The sequence below is a fragment of the Amblyomma mixtum genome, chromosome 7 (assembly GCF_055824585.1).
Source record: "Amblyomma mixtum isolate Tamu chromosome 7, ASM5582458v1, whole genome shotgun sequence".
NCBI classification, from domain to species: domain Eukaryota; kingdom Metazoa; phylum Arthropoda; class Arachnida; order Ixodida; family Ixodidae; genus Amblyomma; species Amblyomma mixtum.
In genome coordinates, this window is record NC_143018.1 from 87,753,377 (window position 1) to 87,768,433 (window position 15,057).

General features: G+C 47.5%; 1 protein-coding gene across 5 annotated transcripts in view; it reads left to right on the plus strand.

Moving 5' to 3' along the window:
* Positions 1 to 11,750, plus strand: part of LOC149336741 (regucalcin-like) — a 48,663-nt gene extending 36,913 nt beyond the window's left edge. For 3 of the 5 annotated variants that reach the window (XM_089553090.1, XM_089553092.1, XM_089553093.1), the window contains exons 2-6: positions 4,911 to 5,419; positions 7,972 to 8,166; positions 9,031 to 9,243; positions 10,522 to 10,668; positions 11,440 to 11,750. In XM_089553090.1, the coding sequence (XP_089409216.1) occupies positions 5,263 to 5,419; positions 7,972 to 8,166; positions 9,031 to 9,243; positions 10,522 to 10,668; positions 11,440 to 11,633 (906 nt within the window). In that variant the 5' untranslated portion in view covers positions 4,911 to 5,262 and the 3' untranslated portion in view covers positions 11,634 to 11,750. Of the gene's footprint in view, positions 1 to 1,590; positions 1,679 to 4,910; positions 5,420 to 7,971; positions 8,167 to 9,030; positions 9,244 to 10,521; positions 10,669 to 11,439 lie in introns of those variants that run through there. The other 2 variants (XM_089553091.1, XM_089553094.1) reach the window with 2 other exon arrangements.
* Positions 11,751 to 15,057: the final 3,307 nt, after the last annotated feature.

The following is a 15,057-nucleotide window of genomic DNA, read 5'->3' on the forward strand; positions in this document are numbered from 1 at the left end:
CAAGGCAGGTGGTAAATGCCGTTATTTGCGGTCGTAAAAAAAGAACAGAACAAAAGAACGCTTTTTATTAACCGGCGGATTTTAGCAGGTGCCTTAGGCATTCAAAAGCGCAGCATGATTTCATTGCGCGATTAAACCGATCGGAACGAGCCCTTCAAAAAATTTTTCTAACAGTTTTCATGAAATTTGTGTTATGTCCGCATAGGTGTTGCTGTTTCATAGAAAATTTGAACCTTTGCAGGAACTAAACAATTATAGCTTAGGACATGGACAGACAATAGCTTAGAACAGCAAAGCACCCGATACGTGTTGTGGGATCTCTACCACGGTGAGGGACATGACCGTTCCGCTAGCTCCGACCACACCTGCGGCCGCGAAGAACACATCAAGGAAAAAGCAGTAGGAAAAACTGTTTGCTCGGGAATTCCCCAAACGCTGGCCTCTCGGCAGCGAAGGCGGTGGGCAGGCGGTGATTGCAAATGGAGTGGCGTCACCTTGACAGCGCAAGCGATCATCGCACATGGAGTGGCGCTACCTCGACAGCGGTGGCTTCCAGCTTGGTCCCGCCCCATCGGCTTGCATTGCCGCGGCTCCGTCGTCTCGCTCAAGGGAGAGGAGTGAAAGAGAAGTAGAGAATGGGATGGTCTACGAAGCTGGCGCTGGTGTGCACTGTCACTTGAAGGCCATTTACTGCCCCTAGCCGCCGTTCGAAAGAGGACGGGGCGGGGGGGTCGACGAGGTACCACATTTATGTGCCTCTATACTTGTGGGGGCGTCCACTATTCCATGAGACGCAATGAAGTGACAGCCTTGTGATTTCGCGTTGCTTTCTTAAGACGCTGGAAGAGCCAAATTGCCATCAACGCCAGGAAATACCTCTGTTGTAGTTATCACTGTAAAAGCTTACGGCATATGCTAGGTGCATGAAAGCATTTAGTTATACATTTATAGCAAAATTAATAGGAGGGGTATTCTCCAGCGTTATTAAATCGTGTTCAAAGCATACTTATTAGAACACTTGTTTTAAACCCTCTGCAGCTCGAACAGATCTGCTCTGTGCTGTGTTTTTCGGTATATAGTTGCTTACCTGCGACGGTTAGACTTAATAGCGTGTAATCTGGCAACGTCAAACGCAAGTATTCCGCACCAGAGAGAATGCAGGCCGTAAGTGCAATAAAAAAAAAATCATCGTGAAGAATCGCTTCCCTTGAATCTTCGAGGCAGTGTTTAAAACCATCGTGTTTTGACGAACCAGCGAATGCTATTATTTTTTTCTTTCCTAGTCCCGTAATGCATGCGAATTTTATTGTTATTTCAGTTGTGTTTTTACGCATTTTTCACTTTCGTAAAAGTTAATTACGCGCATTTGATGCAGCGTAAGCCGTGTGCGCCGGCTATGATGCAGAAAGAGCACGTGGTGTTGTGTTTGCCTATCTGACATGCAACCTGTTGCGAGTATATACGCGAAACGGCGTGCTTTGTTTATGCGTCGGCATAAACACAACACTGCGCTGGCATCGCGTCACGGCATGTGATCTCTTGTATACACGCTCTAGTACGGTGGCAGAGAATGAACTTTGTTTTTCTGCAGCTGTCGTCTCGTCGTCTTCTAGACTGGCCGTCTCTGCCTGCAGCTAGCAGGCGGCATATCAGTAGTTATTATTGAGCACGCTGAAACGTAAGTAACGTGTTTTGGATGTGTGGTTACTATGGTTCGATTTTTGTTGCTGTTATATGTTGTGCCTTGTAGCAATGTTATGCTGCGAACGCAGGGCTGCGTAGGCCCTGTGCTCTGGGCCTGTGTATAGAACGTTATCTTGTGTGCTGTACCGCGTACAAGGCGGAAAGGTGGGTGTCATTCGCTTCCCTCAAGAAGACAGGAGCCCCTCACAATTCCCTTCAGGACATTGTCCACCGCCGCGGAAATGAGTAGTTTAGAAAGCAGGCTTCACGCCTTATTTTAAAATTCCTCCAGGACCTGGGTCTGGACTCCAAATGGTGGCGGCAGAAGTTGACTGTTGACTATTGTGGAGGATTGTGTGTATAGCTTATTTAACGGTTAAGTCTCGCTATGGAGTAGCAGTTGCCGGCAGAATTCGCGAGGCTAATCCCACCTGTAGCTCGCAATAACCTCAACCCCAGCCCTGTCAAGTACGTTGCCTTAACCTCTAGAGCCTGCACGAAGTGAATCCGCGTGACAATAATCAAAACAAGCAAAAAAACAGACAGACAGACAGGACGCATGCAGGCCCATCGACGCGCGTCAGCAGCAGGATAATCAGACACACGTCGCGCGGTTTTCTTACGGAGAACTAGAGAGAAGACTAAACCCTCCAGCAAGATGACATGCTAGAATAAATACCGCTTCGTAGAGAGTTGTCGAGGGCTCGCAGAAATATCTGCCTGCTTCTTGGCTCATGATTTGTAGAGACATATTAAACATCAATAATATTATTATTTACTGTCTCAAAAACCACGTGGCTGATGTTAAGCCTAATGAAAGGTAAAAAAAAAACTGGCCAGAACTGCGTTTTGTGTTCTGCAAAAGGTTTTACTGCGCTGCCAGTCTGTACCAAATAAGGGCAAAACGGGCGCTCATAGGTCATTGGGTCCCTGCAAAAAAAAAAAAAAAAAACTGCAGGGGACATTGACTGCTGCCATGTGTCATCTGTGAAAAACCGGAATGCTGTGCTTCACTTCTCCTAACTTTGTACGCGATTGCACCTGGTGCCAATAGTGCTCTGCATCTGTAATAGTATCTATGTTGCTTGTTTTTTATAACAAGAACTTTTTTAATACAATAACTCTCATGACGACTCCCAGTAACAACTGCGCTTTCTTTTTTGGACCCGCAGCTGGCCCCTGGCTATGAGCCCAAGGATTGGCTTGTAAAGGGTTTGTATTCATGCAGGAAGTAAAATACATTCAATTGAAGCTCAGCCTCAAGGGTACGACGCAATAGCATTGATGGATTAATGCCAATATATGCGTAATCGGTCATTCTCTACTACTCCACATTCGTGGACCCCTGTTCGGTCATCACACCACTCCTGGAAGGTTGTGATGACGTCACAAGCTCACGTCTAGAAATTTCTCTGGCGATTTTTCACTCATGCCACAGCCGACGACGACAACGACGACGCCTGGTTTTCAGCTGAACGGGGCCCCTAATTTATTTATTTTATTTTATTTTATTTTATTTTATTGGGGTTTAACGTCCCAAAGCGACTGAGGCTATGAGAGACGCCGTAGTGAAGGGCTCTCGGAAATTTCGACCACCTGGGTTTCTTTAACGTGCACTGACATCGCACAGCACCGGGGCCCCTAATGATATCGCGTAAAAAAATGAACGAATGGTTCGCGATGAATGAATAATATTTAAAGTGATTTGGGACTTAACTTTTCTACTGGTTGTCAAACGCACAGCGCACTAAACAGTTGCTGCAAGAGTTTATTCTGCAGAATACACATTTCAATTTATGTAGTTCTTAGTCACATAAGGGTTTACTAGGCGTCTTTCATACGCTTTAACGGTCGTGTGCTCTAAATAGAAATAGTGTTTTATGTTAAGGTTCAGCTGACTGGAACGCCAGCCAGAGGCTCTTTTTAGAGCTCTGATAACTGCAGCAGGTTCTGAGGGAATCTTTCGTTTTCAGCGCGTGGCAAGCACTGCATTAAGAGGCTTTATTCGAGACAGTTCGCAGACCAAGGAAGTACAGTCTCAGCCCAGCCTAATCATCATCGGTTTAATATGGTCACTGCTGATTCTTCCCTGTGTGATCTTAGCTTGAAACTGAATGACATGGCGCCCACAGAGACGCTTCATTTTCTCTCTGGTCAAATTAATGCAATGCAGCAGGAGACGCCCGATCCACCTTTGCAATGCAAGAAGGCCCGTATCTTTCGAAAGATGTTCCGTTATCTTCTTCACAGTTGGCGCGGTTCTCGTTTCTCGCTACCGCGGACGAAGTGGAAGTCCAAAGTCGTGTGCGCGGCTTGCAGCTGTCGTATCAGGGCATATCTTAGCTCTACTCCTTGGCCGCTGTCTACTGTGTGTCGACGAACGCTTCCCTACACTCACTTTGCCTCCATCTTAATGCGGATCACTGTCCACGCGCTAACACGGAACATAGCTGGGATGAAAGGAAAGTCTTCTTCCATAGTCTCTTGAGACTATTATCCCACCAGAACACACAGCAATGTAAATCACTCGTGTCGTTTTTTGTGAAGTATACCTGTGTCAATTTTGAAGCCGCACAGAACGCGCTCACTATTCTGATGTTACCGCAATGGGATTTATGATGGAGGACGAATCGCTTTTTTCGGGCTCCATGCAACAAAACCTCAACAGCAAACGTGCCGCGCATACTCGACGGTGTAATATTTTTCGACTGATCTACTCACTGCGAATACAGAACGATTCGCTGTTTTCAAAATATGTCATTTCGTTTATTTGCAGGAAGAAAACCTCGCGTGCTTGCTTTATGCAAGGAAATATTAAATTTTGTGCAACATGTTGAGCTTTTGTTCCTTTTTATGTTTCCGTTATTAACAGCTTGCGTGTATAAAGCAGATTTATAGCAAATGAGCGTTTAAACTGCATTTTAAGACCACTCCAAATACGACCTCATGTGCTCGAGTAGCAGCTGCCTGTCGGCTCTTTGTTCAACTCTTGGAGGCTCTAAAAGGCAGTTTTGTGGAATCGGAGGGCTTCTCTTGCACTCATATCCAACCTGAAAAAAGCTCAAACTAGAACAACTGCACTTATTTCTCGAGTTGTGCGCTTCTGGGAAAAGGACTGGACGTATGAAAGCAAATGCTTCCGGCCCATCTTAATGCACGTGCCCACTTTGGCGTCAATCTTCAATCGCTTCTCTTACAGAGACCGTGCCTTTTTTTTTCTGCCGCAGTCTGGGCACTCAAAGTTGCGCAACACTGCCCAGGCACTGCTTGGTTGTCAGGCAGTGTCTTCGTAGGTAAGCCTCCACGAGAGCCACGGCGTCCATCACCGAACCACTTACTGATACCGGTGGAGAAACCTACATATTCAGAGCGAAGAAGTGGTGCGTAGCCCTGGCGTTATCTTTTCCACTGGTGGTTTATCGCTATCTGTGAAGTCCTGCACCGAAGACGCGTCGCCCAGCCGATCTCAAGAACCTCCTCCATCGTCGAGAACTGCACCGCCAGTCGCTTTCCGTCACTCCTCAGTGTGCTGCCGTACCCTCCTGGACGTCGACAGCCCGTCTCGTCGCCTTCTGAACGATGAAAGTGGAAGTGGCCAGCAAGCGGCGGAGCATCCTGGGCGAGGGACCCCACTGGGACGAACGGAGCGGAACGCTTCTGTTCGACGATGCCCACGGACACGAGGTGGTGCGCTACGACCCGCACACCAGGACCGAGACCGAGGTCATCCGCCTTGGTGAGGCTTGGTTTTTTTATTTTTGCTTTATTCAGTGCTGCGTGGCGATGGAAACCAGGTGCCGAAGAAAGAAACGATGTCATCCTGATATGCAGGGTGTTTCACCTAAGACTGTAAACAAATTTAAAAAATAGGATTTCTGAGTTAGAAGACCGCTTTTTTCGGGATAGCATTGTGAGCGGTAAGTACTACATCAGAATGCAGCAAACAGCAAGCTAGTTGACTAATATTGAATAGTTAACTTTTTAACTTTTACTGTTAGACTTTTTAATTATTCAGAGGCCCGTAGCCCGCCGTAATTATTATCCATGTCAGTTTTTAGAATTTCGACAACGCCATTTCCCTCGCCGCTGTGGCCAAACAAATGTTGGCTACATTGCGCCAAAATACATGCGCTACAGGAAACGCTGAGCGCGTAGTTGGAGGCCCTAGCGTGCATTTGAAATATCTGCGGAATCCAGATGACACTGGGTATCGAACTCCGATATCTCCCTCGCACGGTATGGCTACGCCACTGTTCCGCTGCGCTGAAGTAACCAGGCTGCATGGTTTGCTTCTAGTTTGTATAGTGGAGCCCTTGTGACTTTCCTAAACACCAAAAGTTGTTGGAAGGTAAGAAGACCCCCAGTCCTTAACTTTAACAACCAATTCAGCTTCAGGGAAGCTGTACGTGTTCCACTGTACGAGCTAGAAGCAAACCATGCAGCCTGGTTACTTTTGACAAAGACTGTACGTCAGTCAGCAATGCGAACGTGTCTTCACATAAAGCCCTGTGTGAGTTAATGTTTAACAATAGTAATAAGAGTATGTCTGGTTGCTGCGATCGATCGCGGACTTACGTTTTCTACCCAGTACAGAGCCGCCTCGTAGCGCCAAGATAAAATAGAATTTGGTGCAGAACAAATAACAGGACAATTAAAAGTGCTTGTTTCCGTTGGTTGCGAGGCGCCATGTTGCGCTGCGGTTTTGAGCGCATAAGACAACAGTTGAATACTTTCCCTGTATGTGAATATTTCTAGCGTTTTTTTTTTGTTTTAAAAAGAAAACAACGATTAACAGCAAACAAGTCGTTTTTCGTTTGCCTTGGGGAAGTGTCACCGTTGCGGAAATCGCCTTTTGAAACCCGCGCTCGAAATCAAATAATTGTCCTGTTTTCAATTTAACCAACAATTACCAGCAGGCAAATCATGTACCATTTCCTTTGTGTGTGTTTTACTATATAGCTGGCACTCTTATACGTTTTGAGGCAAAATCATGTCATGCAACCGCTCTTCAAGGCGTCCTCTGCTTCTGTCTTCACGGGGTGTGGTGTCGAAATGCCCTGGCCGATCGTGGAAAAATTATTTCGTGTGGAGCTCCAAACGATAGAACAACCTCTTGTAAAGATGTAAAAGCTATCATCCTCAGGAATCTTAAGTATTCTCCGAATATCAGATGGCTTCTGTTGCACTAACGGTTAACATCAAGCAATTGTTTTATTTCCTGTGCTGTGGTTCGACACCTTTGAAACATGACATGTGGGAGCCACCATTGTGAATGCAGGAAGGAATTATTATTTTTACTTTCCTCAACGTTTGAGCCTGCATACTTTTCACAAAATGACAAAAACTATTTGACGTCTTTCTTTGTCTTTTGCGTAAATGGTTACCCATTTACTCTTTCACTCAAGAAACAGCCGAGACATTTTCCTATTCTTTCTTTTGCGTCCGAGACTATTGGCTTCTTTCGCAATTACCAAGTGATCGCTTCTGCTTATAGAACAGCGAGGTGCCCGGATCTGGCAGCAGTGATGTCATAAATATCATCAGAGGGCTTTCGCACAGGTTCCTCTTTCACCGGATTGAATATCGACGGGGGCAGTCGCACTTCGATGTGAAAACGCCTGTGCGCTGTTCGATGTACGTGCACGTTAAGGAATTAGAGGTTTTTGGTACTAGCTCGTAACCCTCGACTTTGCTGACTAATTCTCTTCCTTCTTTCACTCTCTCCTTGACCACTTGCCTTTAGAAGCGGCTCAGAGGTCTAACGGGAGTGGGACAAACACTGCGCCTTGCATTTGTTACCAACTGTATCAAGCACTCTGCACCACCACCACGTATTCACCACGTCTAGGTTACACTTTAAAGTGTCGCTATAGGAGCGTCCGCTAAGCACGCATGCATTTTATGTAGCGATAGCTACACTACGCCAGCCGCTTCGCGAGGTCAGCGTGGCTGCGCGCTGAGCCGTGGCCGTGAGCCGCCAGCTGTGCGCATGCGCGGGGACGTCAGAGCACGCAGCTGGTGTGCACACCGCGTGCCTCGTCACTGCGCCGACGGCGGAGCAGACACCGCCCGCCTCGTCAGTTGTGCGCAAGTCTCACTAATTTACTGACCACAGGAGCGTCTTCATTGGCATAAACAATAACGTTCAAGCCGTGTGTCTAACTTTCAAGCGGAACCTAAGCGTAGCCAGGGGTATGTACCTCTCGCTACTCCACCAGGTTTAACTAGAGTGAAACCGCAGCCACTTCTTTTTGTTGTGTTATGACCCTATCGGCTGTGCATGCGCAGAGGACGAGATCGGCAACCTGATTCCGTACGCCGAGGACAACCGCAAGCTGATGGTGTGCATGGGCAATGGCGTCTACCGGCTGGACTTGGACACCAAGGAGAAGACGCTGCTGGCCGAGATGCTGGACAAGGACTCCCCGGTGGCCACACGCATCAACGACGGCAAGTGCGACGCACTCGGACGCCTCTGGGCCGGTGAGTGTGCGTGTAGCACCACTGAGTAAATGGGGTTGGATAACGGGCTTTTCCTTGTCGCATAGAGCGTCAGATCCCCAAACCCGAAGTGCTTCAAACGTGGCAGAAGTGGGTGGTTGGGCCTCTCTGAACTCTCCTGCGGTAAAATCAGACTAACTGATGTGGGGAACTATGAGACGGAAAAGATTAGTACTGCGCGAATGGGACAGGACAGGAGAACGAGGAACACAGACGACAACACAGGCGCAGGCGTCTGTGTCCCTCGTTCTCCTGTCCTGTCCCATTCGCCCAGAACTAATCTTTTCTGCAATGAACCAACTAGCCCGCAAGAACGTCCTAACTTCGTCACATGAGACGGAATAGGTAACCAGCGCATACGCCGGTGACCAGTGGTCAGGCTAGTGTAATTTAGCTGTGTACACATAAGCACGGGCCAACATTTATTCTAAACTAACTTGTCTTTACACTGCGCGAAATATGTAGGTTGACAATGATCAGAAGAGTATGAAAATACAAAACGAATTATCATTTTCGCAGCTCTTGAGATTAATTAGGTTCTATGTTTTACGTTGGCCTGTCAAAAGCACAAAACCCGTTTCTTGTCCGGAAGTAAATCAGGTGATTTTAGCTTTAGCAGGTGCATGAACCCAAACAAACAGGTACGAAAAATGCACGCCCCACGAAATTCGATTCAGCGGTGACTATCGGCTTTCCACTGGACTGCTCTAAACATAAGCCGCGTCGTATGACCCAGCGGAAAATCACGTGCGATTTTTTCTCAGCTACCTTCACCACGCCTTGTAACAATGTATGCGCGATATAAATTTCCTGCTTGAGGTACTCATTTCACGTGTCGTATTCCAGGCAGCATGGCAGTTAAAGTCGACATCGAAGGCGCCGTTCAGGAAAAGAACAACTTATGGTCCTTCTCCAAGGGCCAGCTGAAGCACAAGCTCGACAAGATCTCCCTGTCCAACGGTATCGCGTGGACGGCCGACAACAAGACCATGTTCTACAACGACTCCGTGCCAGGAAAGACATACGCCTTCGACTTCGACTTAGCCGCTGGGGAAATCAGTAAGTCTCATCTTAGGAACGCGTTTAAGCTTTCGATCTTCACTTGTCCTTAATCACTGCATGCATGGTGTTCAATTCTAACCCCAGCGGCCACATTTCTAAGGAAGCGGAACGCAAAAGAAAAAAGATATACTTGAAGTGCGATTTTGCTGCGTTAAAAGAGAACCCTTAGAGCGGAAATTAATCCAGAGTCCTAGGCTACGGCTTTCTCATCAACAACAGTGTAGATTATGCCCGTTTACGTTGATGGTTTGGTTTATGGGGTTTAACGTCCCAAAGCGACTGAGGCTATGAGAGACGCCGGAGTGGAGGGCTCCGGAAATTTCGACCACCTGGGGTTCTTTAACGTGCACTGACATCGCACAGTACACGGGCCTCTAGAATTTCTCCTCCAAAGAAATTCCAGCCGCCGCGGCCGGGATCGAACCCGCGTCTTTTGGGACAGCAGCCGAGCACCATAGCCACTGAGCCACCGCGGCGGCCCGTTTACGTTGAATGATCGTAACTAATCCCATTGAGACAGCCGCCACAGCCAACTTCAGAGCTTGCTTTTATATTGACATTTCAACACATTTCGTTCTTCATTTTAGATTTTGGAAAATGTGCAGATCGCAAAGGAACCCTAGTGGTATTAATTAATAGCGGCTAGTGAAAACAGGACGTGACAAACCAACAGCAGTCTAAAGAGCAAACAAGCGAAGTTTATGGTCAAAGCTCGACAGATGGCGCAGTATGACTACGGAGCATTCCTAGGAGTTGTACCATCGCATCAATATTGAGAATGCCAGCGTTGGTGACACCGTGCCCAACCGACTCAAGAGGCGGTCTTGTGAGACCTGGCACCTGCAAAACGCACCCGGACATGTTAACAGACCTCAAAGCTACTTTCCATCGACGTAAGTACATATCCTTAGCGATGCCGTTAAGACACGCATTGTTAACATCCCTAGTCAGCGGACTTCCACTGCGATGACCCCTTTCCCGAAACCGTGGCAGTGAACCAAAAGAAGATCAAAAAGCGCCTCTCTTTCCCCATCCTGTAACCCTTAATAAGAAAGTGCACATGTCGAATCGTCCCCGAAACACTCTCCTTATGTGACTTTGGTCGAAGTGTCAAGTTCTGTTCCCTCTATGTCGCCTTTCGACCGGGCAGATCACTCCCGAAGTGTTCACGTACTAATAGCGGTTTTCTTCTTGGAATGACATTTATTTGCGTTTCCTAAGCTGTTGGCGTATCGGACCGATTTCCCCGTATCTTGATCGCACATTGATGTGCAGGCAACCGGCGCGTTTTGGCGGACTTCAGGGTGACTCCCGGCTACCAGGAGCTTGGATATCCCGACGGCATGACGATCGACGTCAACGACAAGATCTGGCTCACCTGCTTCTCAACCGGCTCGGTGGTGCAGATCGATCCGGCGACAGGTGGGTGAAATGCACATCGTTAGCGTTAAGCTGCTAACAGACCCTAAGCCTGTCATGTGAGGGGGAAAGCTCAAAACCACTTTTTCTCCGCGCTCGACTGTTGCGGGCAGGCAGCTTGGTCAAACACAATGCCTAAAGTTTCATCAGCTGCGGTGGCTCAGTGGTTAGGGCGCTCGGCTAATGATCCAGGCTAATGATCAATCCAGGCCACGGCGACCGCGTTTAGGTCGATGGAGGCACAACGCAAAAGGGGCTCCTGGTCTGTACGACGTCAATGCACATTAAATATCCCCAGGTGGCGCAAACTTAGTCGGAGCCCTTCACTATGTCGTCCCTCATAGCACTTGCGTTGCATCTTGAAGTTGAACTCCACATTTTAGAAATTACGCTTTTTTTTCCCCAAAAGTTTGAAGAAGCGCCACCAAACTTCATCCGAGCGCCACGTCTTCAGGGCCTAGGAAAAATTGATTGCTGGGTAATTAGGTATTGTAGCGCGTTAGAAAACGGCGCGACAGACGAGGACACAGCTGAGAAAAAAGGAATGCCAGACCACCACAGAAAGCAACGCCTCTAATCGAAACTTGAAATCAGCAGCAATCATCAGTTGCATTTTTATAGTGTTTGTTTTCTGTGATCACTGTTTATAAGCGATATTAACTTTGCAATCAAAGAATGTGCATAAACAAGAACTGGTGTATCGAGACAAAGCCACACGTGCGCTATCCACTGTCAGACTGCTCCTTTTTTTTTCTTTTGTCATGGCCACTGCAGCTAAAATCCTGACCAAGATCAGCTTCCCGGCCAAGTACACCACGTCGTGCTGCTTCGGAGGGAAGAATTACGACACACTCTACGTCACTTCCTCCAGATACTTCCCTGATGCCACGCATCCCGAGGACGGCCTCCTCTTTCAAGTCACCGAGCTAGGCGTCAAAGGAAGGGCTCCTTTCGAATTCGCCGGCTAGCCGTAAGGCACGACGTTGGCGACGTGCTATTTCTTACGCATCATGGCAAACCATTGACTTGAATCGCGCCCACCACCCTCTCTTCTGCTAAAATAAACACGAGGCTTCTAAAAACAGATACAAGCCTTGATGTGTCGTTTGTGCTTGGCTAATTCTAGAGATCCGTGTATAATGTGCGGTGTCAGTGCACGTTAAAGAACCCCAGGTGGTAGAAATTTCCGGTGCCCTCCACTACGGCGTCCCTCATAGCCTGAGTCGGTTTGGGACGTTAAAACTCCATAAATGAAACTAATTACAATAATAATCATCAGACCACTTACATGCTCTGCAGAACAAAACCTCCAACTGATTTCCAGCAAAACCTGTCCTGCGCCAGCTCTGGCAACCATATTCCCGCGAGCTTCATAATTTCTGAGCACCTAGCTGACCGTCCGCAGTACCCTGCTACGTTTAACTTCTTTTGGAGTCCCCTCCATTACACTAAGGGACCAACGCGTATCTGTTCTCCGCGTTACATCACGACCTCATGTCCACCCGTGTGTAGTGACTTTAGCTCGTATGTAATCAACTCAGGTTTCTTTCCAAAGCGTCCGCGTGGACCTCGGTAGAAGCGGTCGGTTGAAATGCCGCAGTATGGGCGGCGACGCGTGAAGGTGGCGCAAGGTGATGTAGGCGTCATCGCACGACGGAGACCGCAGAGATAAATCGGAACTTCCGGACAGAAGTTCTGTTAGAGGCACAGCAATGCAGAAAAGTTGCGAATAAACCAATGAAACAAACAGCGGAGACCTAAGAAGCTGCGCATTTCTTTTGTACAGGGTAGTGTTGATGAATGCAGCCACACCATTAAAAGTTTGGCCTGGTGCAGAACTATTCTTTAGAGACAACGTGGCCTAAATGGCCACTTGTCATGCAGCAAACCGGCATTTTGTGTCCGAAAGCAATGAATAGTTGTCCCGTATCTTACTGTCCTCTAACGTTGGGGTGTTAAATGTGCCTGCGGAAAAGTTATGCAAGACCTCGTTAGCATCTAAAATCATTTTGCCAAAAGAAACGTTTAATGGCACAATCTGAAATATGCAGTGCGGAGTGTGTGTGAACTTTAGGCAGAGGTTGAAACTGCACATGAACTGTATTGAGAACAAAATATTTGTCTGATGCTCTCGCCGAACACTGGTAAACCAAGGAACGTAACAGTGATTGGAGATACTGATTTATTTTAAAAACAGGAAAGGATCTTCGAAGCCTTCCCTAGAATCTTTGATCCCCCAAAGAACCGAGAGCACAATACCCTTAACGTGCCCTTGCTGACGCGAATGCCCGCTTTCTGACGCAAGTTTTCGAGCATAAACAGACAGCCTTTCGCGTAAAGCACCCCATTGTGAACAAGGCTAGAGTACAGGAGATGCAAAAATTTAACCTGTAGTCGGTGTGTCGCCTTCATTTTCACAGTGGGTACTGTCTGTCAGACAATGACAACTTATTTCTCCGAAGATAATGAAAGCATCATAAAGAGCACGGACATGGAGTACCAGCTAGAGCTCAACAACGAATGTTCTGAAATTGTCCGCCACAAGATCCACACTAGGTGGTGAACAGTTAGCCAAAAGAAATATTAAACACACAAAAGCACAAGTGGTTGACCAGAAAGTTTGCTATGATTTTGATTTTTATTGTGGTGCGCATTTAAGTGAACGAATCAGTCCTACACATTACTACGCGTATGTTGCTGACAGCATAGAGAACCATAGCACAGAACGTGTAGAAAAGTCAGAGGAGAAAAACTTTTACATACGGTTGCAACACTTTCATAAATTTTGTGTATGCTCATCAGTGGTATAAAAGCCGGGCGATATAAATGTGCCAACGATAAAAAAAGACCACCCAGCGTAATACCAGCTACTATGCATTCCACTATAAACATGCTCCAGTGATCCTGGTACAGATACCTGACGAGGAAAGTCATATGGAAAAAGCAGAAATTTACAGAGCGTCCCCTGAACATTCAAAAAGCGGACAGTGGGCGAAAGAAGCATTTCGTGCAGAATGGCACATTACATCACCAGAATGGCACATTAGGCTTTAAAAAACGAAAATTTCCTGCGGCACAGCATCGAATACGCCACCATGATGCAGTTCTTGTTGCAACGCGGAACACATAGATGGAATATACACAGCCACAACCGTGAGTTACAACTGCAGAGACTACGTCAGAGTCATGGAAAATTATAGACAAACAAACATGCCAGCAATAAATCAACAGTCTACTATGTGCATCTTGTTTCTAAAAAAATTATTATTGTAAAAAGTAAACACCAAACGGCACGTCTCCACGACAAAGTAGAGTACCACATCCTCAAAGTAGCCGTTACAGAAAATGCAGTAGATTAGTTCTGGTCATTGCTTTCTACGGCCACTGCCCGTTCGCTAGGATGACCACTGGGCGCCCTATGATCTCCGTTTAGCGTGAAGCATTGAAGGAGCAAGTATGGAGAGGCACTTTTGGTTGCAGACACTTGAACGTTGCGCGAAAGTCTTCCGAAATTGACGCAATATACTGCAACTCGTTGTCAAGAGCTGGCTTTTCTCGGTCGTTACCAGGACAGTAGTGGTGGTAGACGAATAAGAGGTAAAAAAGCTGGCACCGTGAAGTCGCCCGCAGTGGAACTGCCTGGAAGCTGCGGAGCCAGTGGACATCCCTGGCGAGTTCCATCGCTGTTTCTACGCTGAGCAGAGGCAGCGAGAAGTGCTTCAGGCGGCGCGTCACGAGGACGCCAAGCCCTTTTTGGCACGACTTGTAGCCGTCCAACAGCTGGCGAGTTGCCGTACTCCACTTTCGTTCGGAATCGAAGATCTGTTTCCAGACGACGTCGGCGAGCTGCACTCCTATCGTGGACAAGACGACAAGCCGCTCAGTGCCATTTCCTAAGTACAAGGCGCTGTAGGCGTCGATGGGTATGACCACGCTGTCGTTGAATGCGGCAATCTTGCTCATAACGACGGCTGCGGACATTCTGATGGTGACGCCAGGTGGTGGCTGATACGTCGAACCTGACCAACCGAACGCGAAAAGATTGAGGAGGTTTCGGACGTAGTCTCTGCCCAAGGGAGGCATCTGCTTGTTCAACGGGAATATGTCAGCGGGTAGCAAGATTCGAAGGCTTTTCAGGTAGCTTGACAACTGCGGCTGGTCCTCGGTCGGAAAGATGCTCCTAGCTCTGCTCCATACAGCTGTCACGACTTCTGCGAAAATGCTGTGTAATGCAACGTCATGCTCCGGGCTTTTCGAGTTTTCTTCAATCGCGCTGCCAATTCCCATGAGTGAGTATTCGTTAAGTACTACGAAGCAGTAAGCGAAGTATTTGTTAGCGGATCTCCACAAGCTTCTCTTCAGTTGTTCGAGAAGAAAGTCTGAGACAGCCTT